The sequence below is a fragment of the Rhinolophus hipposideros genome (assembly GCF_964194185.1).
Source record: "Rhinolophus hipposideros genome assembly, chromosome: 5".
Lineage (NCBI taxonomy): Eukaryota > Metazoa > Chordata > Mammalia > Chiroptera > Rhinolophidae > Rhinolophus > Rhinolophus hipposideros.
In genome coordinates, this window is record NC_138051.1 from 72,827,080 (window position 1) to 72,845,707 (window position 18,628).

General features: G+C 33.4%; 1 protein-coding gene across 26 annotated transcripts in view; it reads left to right on the plus strand.

The window, feature by feature from the left end:
- Window positions 1-18,628, plus strand: part of GPHN (gephyrin) — a 455,320-nt gene that overhangs the window by 216,962 nt on the left and 219,730 nt on the right. For 24 of the 26 annotated variants that reach the window (XM_081049702.1, XM_081049721.1, XM_081049725.1 and 21 more), the window contains one exon: window positions 11,983-12,077. The exons of the other annotated variants lie outside the window; for them this stretch is intronic. In XM_081049702.1, the coding sequence (XP_080905828.1) occupies window positions 11,983-12,077 (95 nt within the window). The remainder of the gene's footprint in view (window positions 1-11,982; window positions 12,078-18,628) is intronic. 26 annotated transcript variants of the gene reach the window in all.

Here is an 18,628-nt window from a genome sequence, read left to right on the forward strand (position 1 = left end):
TATCACTGTTCATAATTATCTTCATATAAAATAATATTGCCTGGTTATCAAATCTTTTAGGTTTGTTTTATAAACCTGGATTTTTAGATATCCTTTGTTGGTTGATTCTTGTGAATTTGGTTTGGCTCTTGCATATCCTGTGCCGCACTTAAGGGTACAATTTCTAGAGCATATCATTGAGCTAAAATGAACATCAAGGTAGCATTGAAAGAGGAAATGCTATAAATGAGCAGCCTCAGAAGTGCATGTGTATATTTGTGTGTGTATATTAGTAGGGATGTCCATTTCCACCCATTCTGACAATGTGATGGGATTTGTTGTCTGCCAGTAGATTCAGCCAGCGTCTTTCTCCCCATTACCACCAGCTGCCCTAACAAAGCAGCTTTTCAGTTGCCTATAGCAGTGAAGAATTCAGTCCCAATCCTAGGATATGTGCGCGTATGTGCACATACATGCATGTACATTATCCTTAGTTTTATGAAGTGCAACTTTTTTTGTTGTTCAAGGATGAGCTCTATTTTGACTTCTTTTAAATCTCAAACTTGAAGGTAACATAGGCTTTTTTTGGATAGTGAACTACCTTATTTTAAACACCAGAGTCTGGAAGTTCTGAAAGACTCTGGGATCTTCAGATCTTAAATTACAGATCTTGATTCTGAATTATCAGCCCCAAATTTCAAACCATAAAATTGTGTGTGTATGTGTGTGTGTGTGTGTGTGTGTGTGTGTGTGTGTTGTTGATGATGATGATGATGATAATGATTCCTTGGAAGAATCTCATAGTTATAGAATAAAATATTTCTTTTAGTTTTCAAATTAGAGTATGTATAAGAACTGTAATTTAAATTTTAAAAAATTTTATGATCTTTTTTGCATTCCTGCAGTTTTACCTTTTTCAGTGGCAAAGGATAGCTGCACCTCTTTTTAAAACAGTTTTTAAAAATTAGACCTTAGATTATTTTTACGTCTCTTGTTAAGAAATTTCTAATATAATAAAGGTAAAGATTTTCTTTGATCTAGTATGTCAATTTTATTTAATAAATAATGTGTTCTTTTATATTTCTTCTAGATGATAGCTCACTGAATTTTTAAATCCCTTCTTGTATTTGTAGAGACTGTTACATTATTATACTGTGAAGTATACTATGTATAATATACTGTGAAGTATAATAATGGTTTATTTAAAATGACTGTGGTAAGACCCTCTAGTGTGAGCAGCAGAGCATTAACTTGAGTTGAATGGAACATTACCTCTTCGTGTTCCCCAGTTTTACACCACCCTGAGTCTAATTCCCAGCCTGACAAGAGAAAAGGCTGAGACTACTGTTGTTTTTTATAGCTTTAGTTTTTAGTATATGTTTGTTATGGAAAATTTTTAAATGATATAAACTTATTTGAGTTACCAATTTGAAGAATTTATTTCCCACAAGTGGTTATAAACACTTACTTATATTTTTTCATCTTTGCTTAGGTACATAATTACATTGCTGTTTTCTATTGGACTTAGGTGAAAGCATAAATCCAGGAGGTGCTGCTAGTTCTTTTTATTCCCAATCTACTTTAGAGGTTTTATGATAATGTCCAAGGCTATAGTCCTGGTAATTGGTGTCTCCAAACTGCTACTGCTTGATAAATCTTTATTAAGTTTTCAAGATGGTTTCTGTCATGTTGCATTCTCCAAACATCTTGTAATTCATATACATTCAAAACAGACATACTCATAGCTTCTATACTGTTTCTGATAGAACTATTCAGTTTTCATAATTGCTTTGACTATAGTCTGTAACAACTTCTACAATATGGGTGACTTTAGATCTGGGCTTTAGTACAAATAACAGTACCCAACACTTGTTAAGCACTTGTTAGGAATGATATTGAGCATTTTATATGTTCTATCTCATTTAAACAGAGTACAAAGATTCTTCCTATGTCCTTATAGGGTATATTGCCTTATAAAATGAAAGCACATAATAATAGATTAAGCTCAGAATTTGGTCTACAGTCCTGAATTCCATTCTGGAGTTTTCTGTTGATTTACTCTATGGCTTTGGATTAATCATAGAATTTATTTTTGTGTCTATTTCTTCACTTACAAGAAAAGAATAAAATATGTTTTCTATATTATGTAATACAGGAATATGTTAACCACTTAAATAGAAAATGTAGGTGTTTTGTAAGAAAGTCACCATAGATAACTTCTAATGTGGATATTTCTTCTATTATTGAGTTATATAGCTAAATAATAGTATTCATGTTTAGGTCTCCAATATAATAAATAAGAAATACGAGCTTTTTCGGAGCATTATAAATTTGTGTGGTGTATAATGTTATAATACTAGCATTATAAATGTTGTGACATCCTTTTAGTTAACTAAAAATACTGCATATGTAGTGTTAAACTTTAGTTTTATAAGCAGAACAAATAGCATTACCCCTTTTAACGAATTGAAAACAGAGATAGATAAATTTCTGGAGGCATAAAACAAAACCTGATATTCATTTCATATTTGAATAATGAAGGACTGTTAGGTTATAGATGATGAATAAAAAGCTTCATAAAGTGAGAAGTTAGTAGCTTTAAAATCAATCTTTAGACAGCAAAACTGTAGAGAGCAAGTTATTTAATTCTAGCTGCAGCATGTCATAGCCTCCAAACACTTATATGTGTATATATTTTTCTCTGATCTTTACTAGGAACTTCTATTTAGTTAGGCTTATCTCAAGACAACAGGTAGATTGGATTTCTTTCTTTTAGGAAGTACTATTCATTTTCTTCTTTCCCAGTTGACCCCTAATTTTAAATCTGAGGGTGGTATGAGATGACAAAAGGCAACATCTTATAATAATTAAAATAGAAAAGAGCTGTTTTTGTTTTTCTCTTTCTCCTCAGCAGTTCTTGCACTCATTCCACATCTTTTACCTCACCTATTTCTTGTTCCTCTTACTTTGTCACATGTGTCTGTTTTGATGAGAATCTAGTTTTGCAGAAAGAGAACTTTACACAATAGTTACATGTTTCTAATGTTTCTAAAGATGCCACCAATGAGAATTTTCACATCTCAGAGCAAACGACCAACGTTTTAGACCCTCTAATCTAAAATCATTTGGCACTGAGCCATTTGCAAATAGCACTTATAAGCCTAAAGTAGGAGCTTGTTTCTTTTATTCTCAGTTAGGATATTTAAGTACAGTCTTAAGTTATGTTGTTATATGAACATTAAAAACTTGCACTGCTTTAAGTAAACCATGTAATTTTGTGTGGTCATTAATAAGTTGGAAATCCTATGTACAGATGTTTTTTAGGCAGCTGTTATTTTTCTGCTTGTACACTACTAACCATATTAAAAAAGCAAAAGTCCGAAGGAGCTGTAGTAAAGAGGCTGGGTTATATATTCACCAGTTCACTGACCAGTTAGCAGCCTTTCAGTGCAATTTCAAGTTGGATCAATCTTTCTTCAGATTTGAGAAACAGGATATTTTCCCATATCTACATAACAACTTTGAGGAGCATGAATGAATGACATTTTTTTCTATATAAATTGAAAGACATATGTAATCAACACCCTACCATAAGAGAGAACTTTATTGTTTCTCGTATAATGCCAAAATGAATAAATGTATATTGCAGATATAAAAATGCTAAAAACCTGTAGAAATATCACTATTCTTTCACTTTTACCTGGAATGAGATATAGAGTAATACTGGTTATGTAAGTAGAATAGAAAATAAGTATTCTTGTGAAAATCTCTTACAATATATAATTTGCTCACCTGAGTTCCCTGATTTTTTGTTTGATAATTTGATTATCAAATTAATTTTTAGAAAGAAGAGAAAAATAATGTGAAAAATAATTGCGTAAAGAGAAAAATCTTAAAGCTAAGGAGTACTCAAGTTGGTTATTTAACAAGGGTTGGGATTTAAATATTAGCAAACAGGGTGAGATTTTTCATAGTTAAAATAACTATGATGTATTGTAGAACGACATATTCTCAGTAGCCCAACAACTGGTTTTTACTCTAACATTGAAACAAATCCTTTTGTTGAGCCAGATAAATTGATGGCTTGCTTTAGGGGCCGTGTTATACAAGAAATATTTACTTTTAAACATTAGAACCTTACTTAGCATGGTGATATGTTAACTCAGTGATGCTTTGGGAGCTGAGAGGAACTGTGCGAACAGCAGGCTTAATTCAGCATCTCATGTTCACTGCAAATTGTATGTTCATTAAATAGAATGGAAGATGAAATTGCCTGCAGTACTTAAAGTTTTACGCTTTTTTTTCTTGCTTTCTCTGTATAATCATGCTGTCTCCTTTGATCTTATTCAGCCTAACGAGATCTTATTTAAATATTGTACAGCTTTAACTGAAAAACAAAATGAAGTATATCCATTTTGAAAAGCTTTCTGCTTCTTCCAGGAGTAGAGGAAGATGTAAATATTTAAGAAGGCTAAAACTCCAAAGAAATTATCAGTCAGATCATATCTCCCAAGTAAAACTGAGATAACTACCTTTATTCCTTGGTTGCAGCTTCTCCTTGTAGCAGTAGTCTTTCACCACTTAGTCACACTGTTATATACACTGATGAATTCATGATTGGTAGAAAGGTGTTTGCAACTAACATAAAATTAACAAAATCTGCAAATGAATGTTTTTAATTAATTAGAGTAAATTTGAGGCTGCTCTTACTTTCATTCTGCTCTGTTTCTGAAGTGAAAGAAGAAAGGAGTAGATTTATATCTGATGCTCCTTGAACATCCCTAGGAGTTAGTCATGTATGTAAAATTTTTTTTTTTTTGGTGCAAAAGTAATTGCGGTTTGTGCTATTTTTTTTAATTAAAGTTTATTGGGGTGACAATTGTTAGCAAAGTTACATAGATTTCAGGTGTACAATTCTGTAAAACATCATCTATATATCACATTGTGTGTTCACTACCTAGAGTCAGTTCTCCCTCCATCACCACATATTTGACCCCGTTTACCCTCTTCTAGAACCCTCCTCCCCCCTTACCCTCTGGTAACCACTATTATCTGTGTCTAAGAGTTTTTGTTTCTTCGTTTGTCTTGCTCTTCTGTTGTTTTCAGTTTTATATACCACATATTAGTGAAATCATATAGTTCTCTACTTTTTCTGACTTATTTCATTTAGCATTATAATTTCCATGTTATAAGGGAGATCCATCCATGTTGTCGCAAATGGTACTAATTTATCTTTTCTTACCGCCGAATAGTACTCCATTGTATATATATACCACAACTTCTTTATCCATTCATCGATCAAAGGACACTTGGGTTGTTTCCATGTCTTGGCCACCGTAAACAAAGCTGCAATGAACATTGGAGCACATGTGTCTTTATGTATAAATGTTTTCAGATTTCTTTGGGTAGATACCCAGGAGAGGGATTGCTGGGTCATATGGTAATTCTATTTGTAATTTTTTGAGGAACCTCCACACTGCCTTCCATAGCGGCTGCACCAGTCTGCATTCCCACCAACAGTGTATGAGGGTTCTTTTTTCTCCACAACCTCTCCAACACTTGTTACTATTTGTCTTCTTGATGATAGCCATTCTGACTGGGGTGAGGTGATATCTCACTGTGGTTTTTATTGGCATTTCTCTCATGATTAGTGATGTTGAGCATTTTTTCGTTTGCATGTATGTAAATTTTATACATCATGTCTATGTAGTCCTGAGAAAAAATATGTTAAACAGAGTTTCTCTGTACCATGGGATACTTAGTTATAGGGGCAGGCTCTGAATTGTTAGTTTATTAGAACCCTTTTTTAAAGTATAAAATAAAATTAATGTATTTGCCCTTTAATGGCTAGTGAGGAAAATTTAATTGGCTGGCATTAAAGTCCCTATTTTTACCTAATTTATCTTGTCACTAGGTCTGCATTTCGCTCTTATGAAGGATCCTCATATTTATTTCAGTCTCCTTTACCAAGTTGAATATAAGGTGACCATGAAGATTGGGTCCAGCAGTACCCGCTATTCATCCACCTCATTACTGCCCTCTGCGGTGTGCTTTTTGTAGTATGGTCCTCTGGCCAGCATCCCAGGCGTCACCTGCAACTTATCGGGGGTGCAAATTTTGTGCTCTCTTCAGCAGCGCATATACTAGGAATGCAGATTGTGAGGCCCCAATCAGACATTCTGAATCCAAATCTCTGGGTGGGCCCAGCACTCAGTGTTTATTAAACAAGGGCTCTAGGATATTTGACACACACGAAGTTTGAGAACTACTGCTCTAATCATATCCCACCTTGATAGCTTAACAACGTTATTAGATGGTGCTTCAAAGATATCCTTTGTTACTTAAGATTATTTAATCAGCAGAGGGCAGTGCAGTAACAGCTACGAGGAAATTTTATTAAATCTACATAGTCAAGTAACAAGCATGTATTAATTAATATTAATACAAATTATGCTCTGTTACTAAATGTTTATAAAAAACCATAAAAGCACTATACTAAGTGATTTTTCATGCATATGAAAAATAGTCACCATGCATATAAGGAATTTGCAATCCAGGGCCTTAACTTTTAAATCTGAACTGGTTTTACCACAGCTCTCAAAGACCTTTTAGCCTTTTTCCCTCCTGTTTTATCAGATTCTCAAAGGCCTATAACAGAAATTGAGAATGGCTGTCCTGTGGGGGGCATCGCCATCCATCAGGACCCAGCTCGAATCCCTGGCTTCTTGGACCCTTTGGCTCAAAGCAGTTTTGGGTTATTTGTTTCCTCAGAATTTCATATATCACTGTTTATCTTATTCTTATGATGCATGTCATATTATAATTCTCTTTTTGTTCCATTGTAATATAAACTTCTTGAAGATAGGAGCTATGACTTTCATCTAAAGAATCTGACAAAATAGTGTTTCATGAAGGGAAAGATAGAAAGATAGAAGGGATCGGAAGGGCATCTATTTCATTGTTGAACTTGAACCTGAAAAACTCTAGAGGATCTACAATGTTTCCCCGAAAATAAGACCTAACCGGAAAATAAGCCCTAGCATGATTTTTCAGGATGACATCCCCTGAACATAAGCCCTAATGCGTCTTTTGGAGCAAACCTTAATATAAGACCCGGTCTTATTTTCAGGGAAACATGGTAAGAAAAGTGCATTGCTCATTGCTGACACTTTCTCTGGAGTCACCTGGAAGCAATGTGAATTGTAATCATGGCCAACATCACAGAATAGTTGGAGGTAGGCTGTAAGAAAAAAAAAAATCCAAGACCATTCCCACCTTGGGGACAGGACTCTAAAGCTTCAAAAGGGCAAAAGATAAGATTCAAGCCCAAAGATAGAATATATGTCAGGGACTTGTTCATCAGAGCATGGCAAAAGCTTGGTTCTTTGACCTTGTTCCTAGATCTAGCCCTTGGTCTACATCTACCATGTTTCCCCGAAAATAAGACCTAATCCGACAATCAGCTCTAATACGTCTTTTAGAGCAAAAATTAATACAAGACTTGGTCTTATTTTACTATAAGACCGGGTCTATAATGTAATATAATATAATACAATACAATACAATACAATACAATTAATATAATTAACATAATATAATATAATATAATTAACATAATATAATATAATATAATAGACATAATATAATTGACATAACATAATTGACATAATATAATACAATATAATATAAGATAATATAATAATATATAAACCCAGTCTTATTTTACTATAAGACCAGGTCTTATGTAATATAATATACATGTACATGCACACGTACATGTAGCTATTGTGTGTTTTTTACATATTTAAACATCACTGCTTCTTAGCAATAACATTTTTTTAAAGTCATTTTTCCTGTGAAGTTTAAAAATGGACCTGAATTTCATTGACAAGTTCCCTGGGCTGTAGAATCATTGTTTATGACACCCTTTTTGCAACTTGAGCCGTCTTTGAAGCATCTTTCTGACTTTAATGTTATCTTCAAAGTTTCAAGGGTAAAAGAAAAGGATCACAATAAGAGGTTTTCCATAGGAGATTGCAACTTTCATAGTTTAGAAATAGTTTAAAAAGTATTTAGAAGTTAAAGATAAAATGTCTTTTATTTAAAGAGAATAGCTAAATCCAATTAAACCTCATTATTTTGGACTCTACTATTCAGAAAAGATTATATATGAAGTAGGAATACAAATTTCTACGATTGCTCAAGGAAAAAAAGAATTTGATAATCAAATTAATAACACAGAGGGTGCCAAAAAAAGTATGCACATCTTAAGAAAGGAAAAATCTATTAAAATTATGCTGATGATAACCACTTTGAGCACCTCTTGTAATTGCAGAAGTCAAACTAAATGACTTGTATTCATCTTTTGTTATTGGTATATATTGAGTATTATAATTTTAATACAGTTTTCCTTTCTTAAAATGTGTATCCATTTTTTTTTGGCACCCTCTGTATAAGAAAGTGGGAAACAAAAAGTTAAGCTAATTAAGAAAAAATGGTTTCCAACTTTTAATGGCATCCTTTTGCCATTGACTAGGAATAGTTTATTCATAATGAATACCTGTTATCTACTTGTTAATGAGCAAGGATAACCTTCATTTCTCTATCTTATACTAGTGTATATGACTGAAAGGATAAAGCTACATTTGTTAAAATCATTCTTTTGTTTGGATTTTTTAATAATTTAGATAGCCTTTTTTTGTTTTGTCCTAAATCAAGTTTTATTCTCTTGCTCTTTCCTCTACTTCCCCACTCATGGTCTATAGATGTTTTCACCCAGCTCTTACCTTCCTGACCACCTTCCAATTCCCACTTCATTTGACCACTTGTTCCTTTACATCCTGGTATTTCAATATTCTGCTTTCTGCCCCCACGGCCACACCCCCCCACTTGCCAACCTACCATTTAAGTTCTTGTTCTCCATTCTCTTTTTCTTCAATTTTAGTTCTCAACCACTGTTTCTAGGTTTGGTTTCTGATTTTTGTATTATTCCTGTTCTCTAACTGGTAAGATCAAAACTGCAAGGATGTAAGGAGAATTAGAAAATAGAGGCATAGAGAGAGTTGACATGTATTGAATACCTACTCTATGCTAGGTGATTTATTTATATCATTTAGTTCTCATAAGACATAGGTATGTTTCATTATCTCCATTTTATTCATAAATACACTGATGCTCAGAGAGCATAAACAATTTGTTCTAATGCACAGAACAATTAAGTGCATAGAACAATTTTAAAGCGAGGTTTCACTTATTTATTCATTCTTTTATTCAACAAAAATTTGTTGGGTACACATGTTATATGTTGGGTATTGTGCTAGGTGCTGCAAGAAGTCCAGCCCTTACTCTCATGGACTATAACTGTGTCTCACCTCATAGATTATGATCTTTCTTCTGTACGAAACAACTTAAGAGAAAGAGAAAATAAAATGGAAATACAAGGTTCTGATGTTTTATGGAAAGGATATATTTGATACTGATGTAAGAAAGACCATGTGCATTATTTAGGAATACCCTATTGAAAAGATTTGTGTCTATTCCTAGAGAGCACCAATGCCTTTAGTGATATCACCACAATATGTATTTCCCTTTTCTGTTTTAAAATATACAAGATTTGTATTATAAGCCCAAATTCTCTAGAAGGTCCACAGAAAGAATTAACTTCCTCCCTAAATTATGTTTGCAAAAATATGAAGACCTTTATTTAAAGTATACAAGCATTCGTTCATACATCCATCCATTATTGATATATTTATTAATACCCTAAAAGCATTTAAGGTGATTTACCCAAATACATAAAATACAGCAGAACTTTTAATAAGATAAATGTGGAAAAATAAGGCAAGGAAAAATAAGATGAATTAGGTTGTGTTCAGTAAGCCTACTAAAAAGGTAACCAACAAATTTGTCTCTGTTCTCAAGGGTAACTTGATTCACAAACATCATAATTTAAAAATAAACTGGTCACATGGAAAAGTACCCACTCCTAGTTATGACACTTAAGAGGAAATTTTTCCTACAGGTTCTCCCAAAGAGGACCACCGTGCAATGTGGTGAACAATGGCCTCAAATACTTTCTAATATAAATATGAATTTCACTGAGCCATTTCATTGGATCCAATTGCATACTACAGAAGCAAAGTCCAGTAAAGCAATTCTTGAAAAGTGAAAGGAAGCATTCCAGGTAGACTACTGTGATCTGGTCAAATCCAGTTGTGTATTTTAGAGGATCTAGAAAAATTAATGAATTGCACATCTTTTAGGTAATTCTCATATATAATTTGTCAGTTGAGTTTCTCATGTACTGGGTGACAATGAGTTTACACATTCTTGTAAGTGTTTTCACTAATGCTTACAATACTATCTAGTATACAGTAGGTGCTTAATAAATAACTTATAGATGGGTAAATGTTGTGCTTTAAAGTATCTGTTTAAGTAAAAGACATCCACTCAGCTATCTGTTGATATTTTCTTCCCTTGTCCTTAAATAAAACGTGCTACTATACTTTGGAGTACATCATTATAATGTGGAAATAGTGTTTCTTCTCCAGAGGCCTCAAAATCGTACCATATAGATTGAATTTGGAAAACAAGGCCTAAATTCTAGGTAATGCCAACTTGACAATTTTTAGCTATGTATTTAAATGAAAATAACTCCTAAGTTTGGGAACTTAAGAATTTCCTTTTACCTGCTGGTGCTCTATTTTGAAAACAGGTTTTATTGAAAAGCATTATGGTAGTGTTCGTTTTCCTTTAAAATTTCTGTCATTGTTTAGTATTGTGTTATGTTGGGGTTCAGTGGACCAGTAGATTCTAATAATAGATTCTAATAGGACCTCAATTCTAATAGTCCTTTATTCTGTATAGTTATAAGGGGTTAACTAATTTATATGCATCTTAAAAATTTATTTATAATGTGCTCACTTCGGCAGCACATATACTAAAAATTTATTTGTAATGTCACCTGGTATCTAACACATACTTGGCGTATTTTAACTGCTTTGCCAAGTCCTCAACCTAACTTTTACCTCGAACTACAGTCTTATTTAGGACTCTCTCTCTACTTCAAATGAATACTGAAATATCAACCTTCCATATTACTCCATAATTTACTTTTTATTTCATTTGCATTTTTTCTTATTTACTGGAATACTTTCTTTTGCTGGTTTTATTCCTATATTGCCCCCCCAAGCATTATAATCTGCTATATTTGTAGAAACAGGATTAGAAATGGATTGAATCATGTATTTCACTCCCAACTTTTAACCTAAAACATATCTTTTCTATCACAGAATGATAAATATATACCTATTTTGATTGACCTTTAGAAAATGAAATTTTCCTGTCTTCTTCATTAGCTTATTCCAGGTTTAACCATACTTGACTTAAGAATGTCCTATCTTAAAACTTCTGTTATATAGTTAAAGCCTATCACTTCATTAATTTTTGTTTAAAACAATCAAATAGTTAATTTATATTGAAGATATGGGAGATGGTAATCTAGAGTTTTTCTTCTACCCAACACATGGGAAAAGTTGACTTGGTGACTTCTTGAGTTCCTTTTAATTATACCATAAAATCTCACAGAGCTAGGAGATACAAGTGATCTCAGGTTTTCAGGGACTAATCATTTCAAAAGTAATAGATAAAGAAAAATACCCAAATTTCTTACCCTATTGGAATCTATTGTACTATTATAGCAATCTGAGACTTAATTTTAAAGTTGAGGTTATTAGGCATGATGAGATTATTATCAAATACTTCTGAGTTGTAAGGGATAATAAGGAAGGCCTGCTGATATAAAAGTTCCCTGGAAGTCCTGCTCCTCAGCTTTTATTCAGTGGTCCCAAAGAACTGAGTCTTGATACCTTAAAAAAAATGTTTGGGGAACTACAAAGTATGATTTATAGAAAGCATGGTTTATACTTAATTTTAATTTAATTACTACTCTTCCTTCTTTTTTGGCTAATTTCACTCAGTCTGCTATTTAATCTTTAATTACAGGCCACAAAAGAAGTAATAGAACGGGAAGCACCAGGGATGGCCCTGGCAATGCTGATGGGATCACTTAATGTTACACCTCTGGGCATGCTCTCTAGGTAAGAAAGTCACCAACATGTTGCAAAGAAAATTAATTCCATACCATTAGTCACTACAATAAACTGATAAACCTAAGAAACTTGAGTGCTAACACTTGAGTTTGCCCCCTTTTATTCCCAGAATTTAAAGTCTTAGTGTCCTGTCTAGTTAAATCTTAGCCACAGTTTCCTTCAAGTTCTTTTTTGTTTTGCATATTATATTTAAAATTTTAGAAATATTATATTACTGCTAAAAGTTGTCAGTCCTAACCCAGAGCAGAATCCAGTTTATTAAGATGTAAAATTATACTTTTTGTAATTATTTATAATCATTTAATATTCATTAATTGTCATTAAATACTAATTTAATAAAATTAAACAGCAGAGTTTTTTAAAAGTTCTCAAAAGTTAGGAACTTTTAATCCAATTTTTAAATAGCATATTGATGTTTGGTCATTAAAAAAAACCTTAATTAATGATAATATATTGTTAATTAACTATTAATTATTATTTAAAACTTAATTAATAATGATATATTATTAACGTATTAATAATGTATTATTATATTAAATTAATATATTTAAAAGCATGCCACTGTTGTCCATCCTCGATCTCATGGTTTAGTTATTTATTTATTATTTTAGCAACTCTTAGAATAAAATTCCCTTTAATGAAGACAATATATATCATTTAAGACAGAAGTATCAACTTAGTGAGAATCTGTTGATTTAATGACTATTGATCAAATAGACAGTTGATCTCAGAGCAATCTAAAAATACACAGCAACTTTATAATTTAAGAGTTTCACAATTATTTATAGCCATTTATTATTGATCCTGTGTACAATATGAATATAAAAGTAAATATACTTATTTAACATATGGAATATGAGTCATAATGCCCTTCTGTTACTTAGACTAAGTTTATATCCTATGAATGGCAGCCACTTGAAATGTAGCTACAGGGAAATGTGAAAGGGTCATTAGATACTGTATTTCCTTTGCTGTCACATTTACTATATTATAGCATTTCATTTTAGTAAGAGCAAAAATAGAATTAAAGTACCATGATAAAGATTTTAAATATAAAAGTTCGTGCTGATCTTTAAGGAACTCACGTTGATTCTTTTGTTCTGTTTTGTTTTGTTTTTTAATTTTTATATTACCTACACATAGGAGGTCAAGGGTTACATTTGATCCCTTTTCTCTATGGAATTAAGTGTAGTGATCTTTGAATATAAAAGAACTCTTTATTAGCATGCAAGGAATATAGTCAAGAAAGAACTGTATTTCATCTCTTATTAATTCTTTTATAATAACAATTCTATTTCAGCAAACATAATAATACTTTATTTGCCAGGCCTCATAGTAACCATTAGGGATACTAAGGATAGAAAGAAAAATAAGTTAAGGTCCGCACCTTAAAGATCCTATAGTTTACCTGGAGAACTTGTTCTTTGCAACTGTTAAGGTAACTCTTTAAATTGAATATAGCTTTCTTGATTCAATATAGAAATATCACTTTTTGTCTTATTGAAAGATTTTTGTGGGTTAATCCTCCTCTACCTTCTGAATGAACATAATTACTAAGCACTGGACTGCTGAATAAATACAAATTAATCAGCAGGAGCTGATTATAAGTACTTTGAAATAAGCTCATCATCTTTATGATGAAGGCTTTGAAAATTAAAACATACACACAGCAGGGTAACAGATCCTTTTGATTTTTCTTTCTATTCATTGATGACTTAACTGGGAGTTTATTCACAGATTAGAAACAGATAATAATCTACATGAGTTATGGAAAAGGGAATTATGAACTATTTCTATGAATGGTCATTTTTTTGTGTTTTCAAAGCCTTTTTTTAAATTGCTGTTTTTAAAACAGCCATGAGTAGATTGATGATTGCTTTCTCTATAGCATTTTTACCTGTTATGTACTGTGGACTTTGTACATGCTCCTGTTATAACACATGCTATGTTCTAATCATTTACTTACTTGCTGTATTACCTAATTTGTATAAAATCTTTAAGAAAAAGAGCTCTGTCTCATTCATGTTTACATCCTCAGCCCCCAAAACAACTTCTGACACATAGTAAGTCCTCAAAAAATGTTTATTGTTAAGGTTACTGCTGATAAATCAGTATTTCATCTTAGTTCTAGTAGAATTTTTTCAAGGTAGAGTAATACATCAAGTTGGTACCTTGCATTCCTATTTCTATCTGTAGAGAGCAGAACTAAATAAAATAATTTTGAAAATCACTAAATCTGTTTCTAATCGTTTTCATCTACTTGGTTAGCTTAATTTCCTACAGGTTATTTTGTACAAGTTGAAAAATAGTATCAAGTAATAGTTAAGAATGTTATCTCTGAGGGCAGATTGCTTGTGTTCTATTATGGCTCTACTATTTAGTAGCTACTTAACATCTTTTTTTGTTTTTGTTTTCTCACGTGTATAATGAGGATGTTAATAATAACAACCTTCTTAGATTAAGTGAGTTAGTTTATGTAAAGTGCTGAGAACAACAACTGGTTTATAATAAGTTCTTATTTAAGGGTTGATCATTGTTGTTGTGTTGTTACTAGGTGAGAGTTCCTCTTCTTAGAGCAATCTGCTGGAAACACCTTCTAGTAACTTTCCTTTATCTGAAAATGCCTTTATCTTACCTTCATTCCTTTTTTAAAAAAAGATTTTATTAGGGAAGGGTAACAGGACTTTATTGGGGAAGAGTGTGTACTTCCAGGCCTTTTTCCAAGTCAAGTTGTTGTCCTTTCAGTCTTAGTTGTGGAGGGTGCAGCTCAGCTCCACATCCAGTTGCCATTTTTTAGTGGCAGGGAGCACAGCCCACCATCCCTTGCGGGAGGAACCGGCAACCTTGTGGTTGAGAGGACGCGCTCCAACCAACTGAGCCATCTGGGAGTTCAGCGGCAGCTCAGCTCAAGGTGCCGTGTTCAATTTTAGTTGCAGGGGGCGCTGCCCACCATCCCTTGCGGGAGTCGAGGAATCGAACTGGCAACCTTGTGGTTGAGAGGATGCGCTCCAACCAACTGAGCCATCCAGGAGCTCAGCGGCAGCTAAGCTCAAGGTGCCCTGTTCAATCTTAATTGCAAGGGGTGGAGCCCACCATCCCTTGTAGAACTCGAGGAGTTGAACCAGCATCCTTGTGGTTGAGAGCTCACTGGCCCATGTGGGTATCGAAACAGCAGCCTTCGGAGTTAGGAGCATGGAGCTCTAACCACCTGAGCCACCAGACCAGCCCTTGCCTTCATTCCTGAAGGATATTTTCACTAGATAGAGAATTCCGGATTGACAGTTCTTTTCTTTTTTTTTTTTTTTTTTTTTTTTTTTTGTTGAGAGCCCACTGGCCCATGTGGGAATCAAACCGGCAGCCTTCGGAGTTAGGAGCATGGAGCTCCAACCGCCTGCGCCACCAGGCCGGCCCTCGACAGTTCTTTTCTTTCATCACATAAAAAAATGTTATTCCACTGTTCTCTGGTTCCATGATTCCTACCAAAACCTAAGTGATTCAGAGAAAGCAATGCTAAGAGGGAAAGTTATAGCTATAAATACATGCATTAAAGAAGAAAGATCTCCAAACAACCACCTAATGTTACAACTTAAGGGACTAGAAAACAAAGAACAAACAAAACCCAAAGCTAGCAGAATGAAGAAAATAATAAAGATTAAAGCAAAAATAAATAAAATAGGAAATGGAAAAGCAATACAAATAAATCTACTAAACCAGATATTGATTCTTCAAAAACGTCAATGAAATTGATAAATGTTTGCTATATTGAATAAGAAGAAAAAGAGATATAACTCAAAACTACTAAAATCAGAAATGAAAGTGATGACATTACTACCAATTCTACAGAAATAAAAAGGAATAAGAGAGTACTATGAACAATTGTATGCCAATATATTGTGTAATCTAGATAAAATGGAGAAATTCCTATAAATACAAAGCCTACCAGATTGAATCACAAAGACATAGAAACTAAATATACTGTGTTTTCCCGAAAATAAAACCAGGTCTTATATTAATGTTTGCTCCAAAAGATGCATTCGGGCTTATGTTCAGGGGATGTCATCCTGAAAAATCATGGTAGGGCTTATTTTCCAGTTAGGTCTTATTTTCGGGGAAACACAGTATCTGTAACTAGTAAGGAGACTGAATCAGTAATCAAAAATCTACCTACAAATAAAATGCTGCCAGATGGCTTCACTGAGTAATTCTACCAAACATTAAAAAAAAAAAAAAGTGGACACCTCGGGCAGCCGGGTGGCTCAGTTGGTTAGAGCGCGAGCTCTAAACAACAGGGTTTCCGGATCGATTCCCACATGGACCAGTGAGGTGTGCTCTCCACAACTACATTGAAGACACCGAGCTGCCACTGAGCTTCCAGAGGGGCTGCTGGATGGCTCCGTTGGTTAGAGCACGAGCTCAACAACTAGGTTGCTAGTTCATTTCCCACATGGGATGGTTGGCTGCGCTCCCTGCAACTGAAGATTGAAAACGACAACTGGACTTGGAGCTGAGCTGCGCCCTCCACAACTAGATTGAAGGACAACGACTTGGAGCTGATGGGTCCTGGAGAAACACACTGTTCCCCAATATTCCCCTATAAAAAAATTTTAATAAAAGGACACCAATGCTTCTCAAATGCTTCCAAAAAGTTGAAGAGAAGGGAATACTTCCTAACTAATTCTGTGAGGCCAGCACTACTCTGATATCAAAGACAGAAAAAAAAAACTGCAAGAAAACTACAGAGCAATATTCCTTATGAACATTGATGCAAAAATCTTCAACAATATCCTAGTAAACTGAATTCAGCAGCATATTAAAAGAATTATGCACCATGGCCAAGTGGAATTTATCCCTAAAAAACAAATATAGTTTATCATACAAAAAGCAAGAAATGTAATATACCACAGTAACAGAATAAAAGATAAAAAAACACATGAGAATCTCAATTGACAAATTCAGCATGTTTTCATGTTAATGACACTCAACAAGCTGCAAATAGAGGAAAAATACCTTAATATAATAAAGGCCATGTACTAAAAAGCACACAGCTGACATCATACTCAATGGTGAAAAATTGAAAGTTTTTCCTCTAAAGCAGGAACATGACCAGGATGCCTGGTTTTGCCACTTTTATTAAATATACTATTGGAAGTTGTAGCCAGAGCATTAGACCAGAAAAAAGAATAAAAGGTATACAAATTGGGAAGGAAGAAGTAAATTTGTCTCTATTTAACAAGACCCTTCCTATATTTAGAAAACACTGATTCCACAAAATCAAAAACCCATTAGAACTAGTTAATATATCCAAGCAAGGTGCATAATCAACATGCAAAAATCAGTTGTGTTTCTATACATTAGCAATGAATTATGCTAAAAGGAAATTATGAAAACAATTTTATTAACAATATCAAAAAGAATAAAATTCTTAGTCATTAACTTGATCAAGGTGGTGAAAGACTTGTACAATGAAAACTACAAAACATTGCTTAAAGAAATTAAAGACCTAAATGAATGGAAATTCACCCCATATTTCTGGATTGGAAGACTTAATATTATTAAGATGTCAATGCTACCCAAAACAATCTGCAGATTTAATGCAATCCTGTCAAAATACAGCAACGTAGATTTGCAGAATTATGAAAATCCATTCTGAAATTCATATGGAAACTCAAGGCCCCAAATAGCCAAAACGATCTTGAAAACGAACAACAGAGTTAAAGGACTCACACTCTCTGATATCAAACTTAATGCAAAGCTACAATAATCAAAACAGTGGTGCTGGCATTAAGTCACACTTTTAGACCAATGGAATAGAATAGAAAGGCCAAAAATAACTTGCTTTTAGGGTTAAATGATACTCCAGAAGGGTACCAAGACAATTCAATTTGGCAAGGACAGTCTTCCATAAATGGTGTTGGGAAAATTGTATATCCACATGCAAATGAATAAAGTTGGACCCATACCCAATACCATACATAAAATTAAAATAAACTTGTAGAAGAAAACCTCAGGGAAAAGTTCCATGATTTTAGGTTTGGCCGTGTTTTCCTGAATGTAACACCAAAAGTAGAGGCAACAAAAGAAAAAATAGATAAATTGGACTTTATCAATATTAAAACTTTGTCCCTCAAAGGACATTATCAACAAAGTAAAATGGCAACCACCGAATGGGAGAAAATATTTGCAAGTCATATATCTGATAAGGGTCTACTATCCAGAATTTATAAAGTATTGCAACTCAAAAACAAAACAATCCAGTTTAAAAATGGACAGAGGACTTGAATAGGTATTTCTCCAAAGAAGATATACAGATGGCCAATAAGCACATGAAAAGATGCTCAACATCAGTAATCATTAGAGAAATGCAAATCAAGACTACCATGAGATATCACTTCACACCTATTAGGATTTCTGTTTTCCAAAAAACCAGAAAATAACAAGCATTGGTGAGGATGTGGAGAAGTGAGAACCCCTGTGTATTGCTAGTAGGAATGTAAAATGATGCACCTGTTCTTTAAAACAGTGTGGCCATTCCTCAAAAA